General features: G+C 37.0%; 1 protein-coding gene across 2 annotated transcripts in view; it reads left to right on the top strand.

Annotated features, from left to right (window-relative positions):
* Positions 1-424: 424 nt before the first annotated feature.
* Positions 425-10,517, top strand: part of ed (hemicentin protein echinoid) — a 50,444-nt gene continuing 40,351 nt past the window's right edge. For both annotated transcript variants that reach the window (XM_011506123.1, XM_011506124.1), the window contains exon 1: positions 425-497. In XM_011506123.1, the coding sequence (XP_011504425.1) occupies positions 443-497 (55 nt within the window). In that variant the 5' untranslated portion in view covers positions 425-442. The remainder of the gene's footprint in view (positions 498-10,517) is intronic.

Below are 10,517 nucleotides of genomic sequence, written 5' to 3' on the forward strand. Positions count from 1 at the left end.
GGCCGGTGCGCGTGAAGCCGAGGCGCCTCCGCGCAACGATCAAGCGGTGCCCCGCCGGAGATGAGGTGATCCGCGCCGCAGAGTAGACGGCAGAAGGGAGTCAAGTTTGTTCTTTCCGTTTTGTTTGTTTGTTGTAATTTGTTGCTGCACTTGGCGCCTGAGCGGAAGACAGCGGAGTAGGAGACAGTCGTCTCCATTTGGAGGAGCGATACGATCGGTGTGTCGCCGTTATTGTTTGTGGTGGATTTTACGGGAGTGCGCGAAGAAGCTGCTAATGAATTTTCCTCGTGCCTGAGTCGCTGACGCGAGGGACAATCCCCGAAGAGAGAGAGAGAGAGAGAGAGAGAGAGAGAGAGAGAGAGAGAGAGAGAGAGAGAGAAAAGAAAAAGAAAAAGAAAGAGATAGAGAGGTGGAGAGAAAGAACCCGAAGGATTGATTCACCATGATGAAGTCAGCCCTAAGGACCGTGATTCTGCTCCTGGCGATCGCGCGCCTCGGTGAGTACACCACCATGGACCATCTTTTCACGAACCTGGACTCTCGAACCAGGAGTCACCACCGTGCTCGTTAAAACTTGGCTTTTAACTGGTTTCGCTAAAACAGCCGTTACAACGCTTTCTTGCGGTCTCGATTTTCCCTCGGAACGCGTTAAACGGGAGACGTCGACTCGCGAGACCCCCGTGCCCACACGCATTCATAATCTCGCTCGAACGACGCTATAGCCGTAAATGTTTATTAAGTAGCGCACAGCCGCCGTAAGTGAATTACGAAAGCGAGTTCGAGTGCGTGTGTGTGCGTGTGTGCGCGTGTGTGTGTAGCCAAGTGAAGGCTAATCCAATACTTACCGAAACGTCGTTTTATCGCAAAAGCCGTTGCCGGTGATTACGCGAAATAGGCGCGTGCGTATGTCGCAACGGCGACTCGATTGGGTCCCGAATGCTCCGAGCGTAAAAATCGACGAGTGCAACACACTCGCATTGGGTAGGTAAGAGTCGGTCGGCTGTTCATTCGCTGCACTTATATGTTTGTTGATTTTTGGTTTGTTGATTTGTTGGTTATTTGGTTTGTTGGTTTGTTGGTTTTTTGATTTCTTGATTTTTTGATTTTTTGTGAGAGTGGCCGAGCGAGGTAACGAGTTTTTTAAAAGTTCATTAGTATGACTAGGAGAGACCACTGTTGATACATAAGCAATTCGACGACTCGAACTTTGCATTGCTGACGGCGGCGTGCGCTCCGAGCCCCGTAAGAAACTTTGAAAAAGTATCGCCACTGCTTGCCGAGAAAATAACAACCGGCCATAATACGATTGAGAGATAGATAGATAGAGAGAGAGAGAGAGAGAGAGTATGTGTGCGCCATTGTGCGAGCAGGAGGGGGATAGAGGACGGGATCGAGAGTTTATATTAATAAAATGTGCATTTGCTCTATTACATTGAGTCAACGTTAAGCATTTATTTCTTCTTTTTTTTCTGCTTTTTTTTCCATTTCATCGCGCTTAATTAAATTCTTCGATTATTCATGGAAACATAAATAATGTTCATTCAATAATGAAAATTAATCACGTTTTTACAAGACCGAAAGTTGGTTTTTCAATAAAGTGTGTTTTATTGACTGGCTAGGCTTCTTTGTGAATCTTACTGTCGGTCTACGGCTATGGTTACTGTTATTTATAATTAAATAATCAACATGACCTGTACTTGAAAAATTATTTACAATCTCATGATACATTCTTAATTACTTTATAAATCTTCTTATATTTCACTGGGCTTGGATATTACCTTATGATTTTGCTTCTTGCTTCAAGATTTTTTATTTAACAAGAATATCAGTTTACTTGTAATTTCGTATATACGCATAGTATACATGCCAAGTGTAAATCACATTTCAAATAAATCTCCGTCGTCAGAGTATAGCCAATCGGTATAGGTTTAATGATAAAAATGTCAAATTAAACTTAAAATGAGCGTAGGCATAATATGTGCAAAGAAATTCATAATTTAAAGCGTGTTTGTAAATGCGAATTTGAGCAAAGGAGACGCATTAAATGTACGAACATTCGAACGTGAATGTTGCCAAAGTCATTATTAATGACAATGAACTCGATGAAGGAAGAAAGTCGCATTTGCTAACCAAATGAAATTTCAATTTCATGAAAATCCGTGGAAAATTTATATCGGAATTTTAAGACAAGGTTGTAGATAATCAAATACTTAAACAGGTACATAAGGATTTTGTGTAATGAAAACTCTATTAAAGTATATAATAATATCATCTTAATTTAAATTCTTTTAACCTTCGGTCTCTTAGAGGATCGCCGAGAATATTGATTTTTCAAGAATTGTAAATCGACTGGCTTTATTTTTTCTAAATTTTTTGTAAATCTAATGGGAAAGAGATCAAAATTTAAAAGAAAAAATGAAGAAAGGAAGGATAGTGAGAGTGAGAGTGAGAGAGAGAGAGAGAGAGAGAGAGAGAGAGAGAGAGAGAGAGAGAAGGAATGGAAGAGGGTGCTTGTCTATTATACAACGAGCGTTCAAAGAAATTATTAAGGTTAAAACCCGAGAATTTCTATCCGCTTCCATCTCACTTTTCGTTTTCTTAATTTAGAATTTGCAAATATACTTAATACAGCAAATTCTAGTTAAAGACTTGTGGCGAAGAGGAGGGATATTTCGCCGTTTAAAGTATTTGTATTAAATTTATTGGATTAAATATAAGCTTCCGTATAATTTTAATGATTTTTAAATATTTTCAAACAACTAGTAATTCCATTCTAAATAAATATTTCTTTGAGATTCAATTTGTAGAGATTAAACGCATTAGCGTTATAATATCTGAATTTCATCAATATGATTGATTATGTATTTTAAAGCATATTTCAATGGAGAATATTACAAATTTTACTATGTGTAATCTACTAATAAAGATAATATTTTCGCGCTCTAAGGAATATTTCAATTTTCCAAATATATCTGTAAAATTATAAATTTACCTTTCTTACGTATGAAGCGCACGAATGAATAATTTTATGATTTGATATCATACACAGGAAAATCTAATATTGCACATCCCGTATGAAGTTTATTGCATATTTGCGGTATGCGATCGTAATTTTACAACAAATAAACAGTAGCTTACGTTTGAATAAATAATAGCGTGTGACGACCTCGGTAAGGCAATCAAATTATTAGTATATTTAATAAAAAATTTTAATCGTCCGTTTCGATATAATACGTACTTTAATTTTGCCAGTAGTTATACTTCATTACGTCGGCTTTATTCCTAAATAAATTTAATATAAATAATAATAACAATAGCATTAGTAGCAGCAGCAGCAGCAGCAGCAGCAGCAGCAGCAGCAGCAGCAGCAGCAGTAATGAAAATGTTAATTGCAAAAGAAGGGCACTAATTAAATAAGTGAATCAGATCATCCGCTTATAAAGTTATCAGTGAGTATGACCAAATTAAAGAGCCAACAATTAAAACTGCCCGTGTACATACTCGTGCTAACTTTGGAAAGTTCAACTGGCGCTCGCATACGTGCGCGCGCGCGCGCGCGCACACACCGATGCGTTCTTAGTATACGTTTTGACATTAGCCCGCCGTAGTCTCGTCCGTGGGCGAGAAGTTGGAGCGACCGACACCAGAGGCGCCAGCTTACGGAGTCGTTCGCCTCGTAAAACCCTAACCAGCAGAGAGAAAGAGAACGACGATACCAGTCTGAAGCCTCGTTCGCAATTGATCTCCATCGACGAATGAGCACCAACCATTACCTTGATTTTTTACGAAAACGCGTAGATGGATGGATCGATCGATCGATTTGCCGGGATCTCGGACGCGTTAATTACCGAAGGTTTTATGACTATTTGGTTGTCCCGAATAATGTTGTCCTTTGGATCGGAACTTGGGAGCAACGTCCCCAAGGATGATTGATAAAAGAGAGAAAGAAATTACAAGGAGCTCGGGATGTAACGACGTTCGTTCAACGCTCGTTCAACGCTCGTTCAACGCTCGTTCAACTCTCGGTCAACGCGCTTTTTCTAATTCGCAACAAGAATATATACAAAATTGATTCGAGATTAATTAGCGAGAAAATGATGAAATTGATCGATGATTTGATGATGTTGTCCTCGGCTGCCGATGTTGCAATCACAATTCGTCTCTGGGGTCGCAATGTCGGAAAAAAGCGCAAGTGTTAAGAATATAAAATTTGCAGAATGGCTGCGTGCGTGAGTATGTTCGCTAATAACATTTTATACACGAATTTTCTCTACTAATTCCGCAAGAGAGAAAAATTCAATTGTACCTTGCTTTGAACGGCAAGATGGTCGGTCGGACATATGCCGAGAAAACTGCTGGAAACTTTCCCGGATTTAGTATGTTGAGCACGTAAAATAATTATTTAATTCAATTATTCTAATTACCTCAGCTTGTTTTCGTGTTTCTCCTCTCCCCCCCCCCCCCCCCCCCCCCCCCCCCCCCCACCACACACACCCCGCTTATAAGGAGTTTGTTTGAAAAGTACGGTCGCGCATTCATCTACGGTGAAAACCGCTGGAAACTTTCGCAGAGCCGAGCATGTGAAATAATTATTTTCAATTGTTGTTGCGGGGAATGAGAAATTTTTAAATCGCGCAAATTGCATCGCCCCGTCAGACAACCGCCTTGTCCACAACTAATTAAAATCCCAATATTTATTAATACATATTCCGCGGCCCTTTAAGCTTATAATTAAAACCACGACGAGCATCGCGTCCGACATGCTTATTATTGACAGCTTATCAATACCGCATGCGAGGCTTTATTTATCCCGTCTGTCCCATCCCATCCCCACTCCCCTCACCGTCGCCCCCTCAACCGAGGGCACTTTACATCCAAGTGACCTTTTTAAGGGTACGATAATGCCTTGCTAGCGTCATTATTCAATAGCAACTGGCAAACGAATTGAAAGGCGCATTCGCGTAGCCCAGTTAAGAAACTAAATTAAAAACATCGCCGTGCGATATTACTCGCTTATTTACATAATGCCAGTGTACATTACTACGTGGAGCTGCTGCAACGCGCTCGTTACAAATGCCTTCAATTAGCTTTATTAATGAAAATGGCGGCAGGAGGGAGGGCGGTGGTGGTGGTGGTGGTAGTAGGAGGAGGGAAGCCGCCATTCACGAGTTTCGCCCCGAAACAGCCAGCGCAGGCAGACTCTTTCAACCTTCACATGTACGATCGGTCGTGGTGCGCCGTTGTGTGCGTCGCCTTAAAATGGCCTCGGCGCGGCTTTCACCTGCGAATAGCGCGAGCTGCCCTCGGCTACTGCGACTGCCGCGAGTTCGTCGACTCGTCTTCGCGCGCAACCGCGGACCTCCGGACGATACGTACGCGGTGGCGCGAATTGCGCAATCGTATAATACCACCACGGAGGATTGGGTAGAGTAGTAGTAGTGATAGTAGTAATAGTAGTAGTAATAGTAGTAGTAGTAGTAGTAGTAGTAGTAGTAGTAGTAGTAGTGGGCGAGCGAGGCCGAGGATGCGCTACCACGATCAGCGCCCTATTATTCTCGGCTGCTACTCGATGATGGTTACCTTCTCTCTAGCTCTGTCGCTCTCGCCACTTCTTAGGAGCCTCGTAACGACGTGTTGCGCAAATCGTATGCTGTACGAGCGCGTTTCGAGAGGCAGAGGCAGAGGCAGCATCCAGTTGTAGCGCCTCTACGGAATTTTTAGTTACGCGCGCTCGCGATATTTCTCGCATTGTGTTTCTAAATATACGCCTAAGGCTCGAATTTATGCATTTGATGCCGTCTATTGATTAATTTTGTTTGAGGCTTTTGCAATTAGGTCTAGCTCTTGTGCATTACAAGTTTCCCGATTCACTCGTGGTAAATATTGATTATATTGATTAATTCAGTAATCAAATGCAGCTTCCCGAAACATTGTTATTCCAAATATTCGCGCTTGTTATTTCATTAAAATAGCTTATTTTATTATTTTTACGTTAATTAAAATGTAATTTTCTTTTCCTTTTTCTTTTTTTTTTTTATTTTTGTTTTTCTTTTTGTTTTTGTTTTTCTTTTTGTTTTTGTTTTTGTTTTTGCCGGGCGAACGGCTACGTGATACAATTTTTACATTTACAGCAAACGTTAAACAAATAAGCTCGCCAATAAACTGACCTCGAAAATCCTTATTTTTCCTGTTTAAGCATACGACAAACGTCCCATATAATCAATAATACGCTTTTTCTAATGCACAGTTAATCGGAATACAATAGACAATAAATTTTAATGACCACTGAATTAATTTATAAAACTCCGAGCAGAAAATTAGACGACTCGTTTATCAGTTATTATTTATTGATATGATTTCTACAATTAACTTTATTTGCGATTGTAAAGTGAATTTGGAGACCGCAGGTTGTTGAAACTTTGAAAATTTTAAATAGAAATAAATAAATATTGAACGTGTAACGTTGATGCGATTTTAACGGCGATTTGAATATTTCATTTAGATCAACAATTCACGTTTTCTTTCCCATATTATCACGAAGGAACGCCAATAATTTCCCGACGTACATAATTCATTTAACGCGGTTAAGTTAAAGTTACATTAACGTCAATAATGCGCCATTTCGTTTGAAATTTAAATGTCGAATAAGGACTAATGGGGATACCACCTACGTTTACCTGGATATGCGTTTAACCAATGCTTTACGTTCCTAAAAGCTATTGGAGTGCGAATGCGAGAAGTAAAAAGAGAGCGCGTTGGTGGTACGTGTACGTACGTACGCTTTTCTCGATGGGCCCAAAACAGACGTCGAGACACGAGACTCGCGATCGTAGCAGAAAATTTGCGAGTATACATTGAGGCATAAGAGAAGAAAATTTTGCATAATCTTTAGTAGAATATATATATATATATATATATATATATATATATATAAATAAATATATGAAATATGAATATATAAATATTCTTTATTTATCTTTATTCATATCTTTTTCCGTTTATCTCCTCAAGGAAATATAAATCCCTCGCTCCTTTCCCATTTAATACAACAATAACCATAGTGCAAAATAGTAATATATTCGATGGTCCGCGAGTCTTAAAATTTCTTAGCCTTTTTAACTTCTATAGTCTATGTTACTTACTAATACGACTGACTAATACTTTTAATAAGCCGCTATATACCGACATAATTCTACTACTATGGGAAGACAATGGAGAAAAATAACTCATTAACTCATAACAGCGGCAGTAAATTTTAAACATTTTCTTTCTCAATGGTGAACAGCATTTTCTAACGCAATATAACATTTGTCAATTTTTTATATTATCCTATTGGTATTTAAGTTCGTTTAATAAAAATTATCCCAATAGGATAAATGTCGATTGATACATGATTTAAAAAAAAAAAAAAAAAAAAAAAAAAAAGAAAGAAAAGAAAAACAACAAAAAACAAAAAATAATCAAAAAAAGAACGCGAAAGAAGCTATAGACGATAAACTTTAAAGTTACTGCGTTAAAAATCATACAGTGGAGGGTACACATCCGTTTAGTAAAATAATACTCGTCATCCATTTGCAGCGCGAGCGAATCATTTTGCGTAAATTTATAGAGCTAACGTAGAGACGAACGCTTCAAATTTCGTTTGGATGTCGCAGGTAAATATTTTACAACATTCAAAACGCAAATAAAATCGTGTCACGTATGACTGCCAGCTAAAATGACTGCCACTGGGAAATAATAAATCGCGAATTAATGCGCACTTACGCTATCTCTAACCACGATCTGAGATGTGCCATGAAATGTTGCAAAGAAAGAAGAAAAGAGGAAGAAAAATAAAGAAAGAAAAAAAAGTAAGAAAAAAACAAAGTAAATAAAAGCAGGCTATCAAATTTTGAAGATCAAAGCGTCGAATAAATAAAGTTTTTCCCATGCCAAGATATGATGGAGATAAATTCACGTTCCTTTAAAAATAAAAACACAAGCAAAAATAAATAGGGATAAGTCTACATGTCAAATATTATAATCCTCGGTTATTAAAAATTTTACTAAAAGCATAAGCGAGCCATTCATATGAAATTATGATCAGCTCGGGAGAGTCGCACGTTTAAAATTTGTACATTTTTAGAAACAATTTATGTCTCTTAAATTTTCAATATTAAAAATATAAATGATCGTGTCACAAGTAAATGAACTCCGTTGTTGATTAATTTTTTTAATGTACGATAATTGTGAATGATTCTAATCCGAAAAACGTACAAGTAGATTGTTTTTTTTTTTTTTTTTTGAATTTTATACAAGTTCCAGATTTTCATAACTATTTATTTATTTATTTATTTATCTATTTTTTTTTTTTTTTTTTTTTTTTTTTTTTTTTTTTTTTTTTTTTAAACGTTAATCCACGATAATGTACAGCGTTACACAAAGTGCATGCTAAGCTCGACTAAAACATCGCTTGAATTATTTTCCCGATCCACGAAATAAAAATACATTAGCCTTATTACTCGAAGAATTGTTGCTGCGCTGATCTGTCCAACTAATTTTGCATGAGCCATACGGAAATAAGTACATAGGTTAAGCGTAAACTAAAAGTGTATGCAAAACACAAAATAAAAAAAAAAAACTTAGTGATTCATTAAATTAAATTAGTCAGCGACTAATCACCTCGATTCGTTTAAAATTCGCTTTTCACTTTTTTTTTCTTTGCATGTGTAATAATGATGTGAAAGACCTAGACTGGAATTATTTCAAAATTATTCGAATTATCTCAAATTCGTTCGATAATTTTTAATATTTAAATAAATCAATGATCCGAATACTTGTCTTTGTGTTATTGCTCGACATACTAACCAGAGATATTTTCTTTAATTTCGTCGTAATTAAAATTATTATTTTCCATTCATATTCATGAATTATTAGCACGATGAAAAGTCGTATGCATTTAATTTTATTAATTAAGAATAATAAATGCGATATTACTTAAGCTAAAGGTAAATGAATTGTTCCATTCGGTGAAAATAAAAATGAATAATCTTTCGACTATTGATTACCAAAGAATTTTACAAATATTCTGATAATCTATTTGTAATTTTCAATTCGGGCATTGCGAAAATGTAGACAAAATGTGCTTTGAACTTGGATAGGAAAAAAAGTGTTAATTTTCGAACAATTTATTTAGTAATAATGGCAGGACAAAACGATTACATACAACACAATACAAACCTTTTTTCAACTTTTCAAATACATTTTATCGATATTGCTTTATGCCGTTGTGCTTTTTTGCAATATTGGCAATTAAAAGATTATCGATTTTTTATATCAGTTAGATGCAATTGTGCAACGCATTACCGAAAAATGTTTGTGTGAATTGAGATTGTCTTTTGTCGTGTCAAGTCAAAAATTTTATCAAAACACATTTATAATCCGGAAAATTATACGAATTGTGCAATTCGTATAATCTGCGAAGCCATAAATATTAAAAATTATACTTTTGTGAGACAAAAGACTTGTGAAATTATGAAAGAAGGAAAGAAAGAAAATATAAGATTAAATATTTTTCTTCCAACTTGTAATCGTTTCGTAAACACGTTAATCCCGAATCATCAAGAATGAACATATAACGTGTTCTTGATAAAGCGCGCACGTCTTTAAAACGTGATATATTTTTATTTTTGATTGTTCGTGTGACAATAATTAAAGCTACAAATAATAGAAAGTACAAGCACAGGCTCGAAAGAAAATTCGTTAACTTAAGTAAACTTAAGTAATATAACATATTCCCATTCCATTGTCCATTAAAATACCATTCGTATGGCTGTTGTTGGGCATAAGCAATAGAGCACACGTCATCATTCTTTTCGCATGCCATGTGCAATGTTTATAGTTTAAAATTTATTTCGATTTTAAATACCAACAAAACGTGCAATCGCAGCATCTCTCCCGAACCAATGAATAGGCCGAGATCCGGATTTAAGCGGCTTCTTTTCATTTTCGACACGATGAAGATCGAAGATTATAAACAACAAAGTGGTCCTAGCCGCGTCGAATGCGGAAACTGACTTCAGACATAAATCAGCGCATTCTTGCTGTTGCTTGTTCGCCGATCAATCGGATCTCGATAATATTATTATTTAGGCTCGATCGTGTTTATTTTAACCATCGTGACATAATCCAAAGCATTAATCTTTTTTTGAAAACCCGTAAAGGCGCATCGCGTGAAATTCATACCAGACTGTAATAATGTACAATAAATCGCTGTCGAGTATTTTTCACGGTGTTGCGAAGAGCCTCAGTGAAATTGTCTTGGGTATAAAGGCGATGAAATGTGCCAAGGTAAATCTTGTTGCAGTACCTTTCGTTACGCACATATAGAGAAAATTCGTCTAAGAAGTGGAGCCGAGAAAATGCCCGATGTAAAATGACGTAACGAAAACGGGAAATTTAGAGAAAATGAGGCGAAACGGTAAATTCGATATTTAAGGGGGAAGGGGGGGGTGTTGGGGTAAGATAGTGGAGGGGCG

Source organism: Ceratosolen solmsi, unplaced genomic scaffold, assembly GCF_000503995.2.
Source record: "Ceratosolen solmsi marchali unplaced genomic scaffold, CerSol_1.0 scaffold7, whole genome shotgun sequence".
NCBI lineage: Eukaryota > Metazoa > Arthropoda > Insecta > Hymenoptera > Agaonidae > Ceratosolen > Ceratosolen solmsi.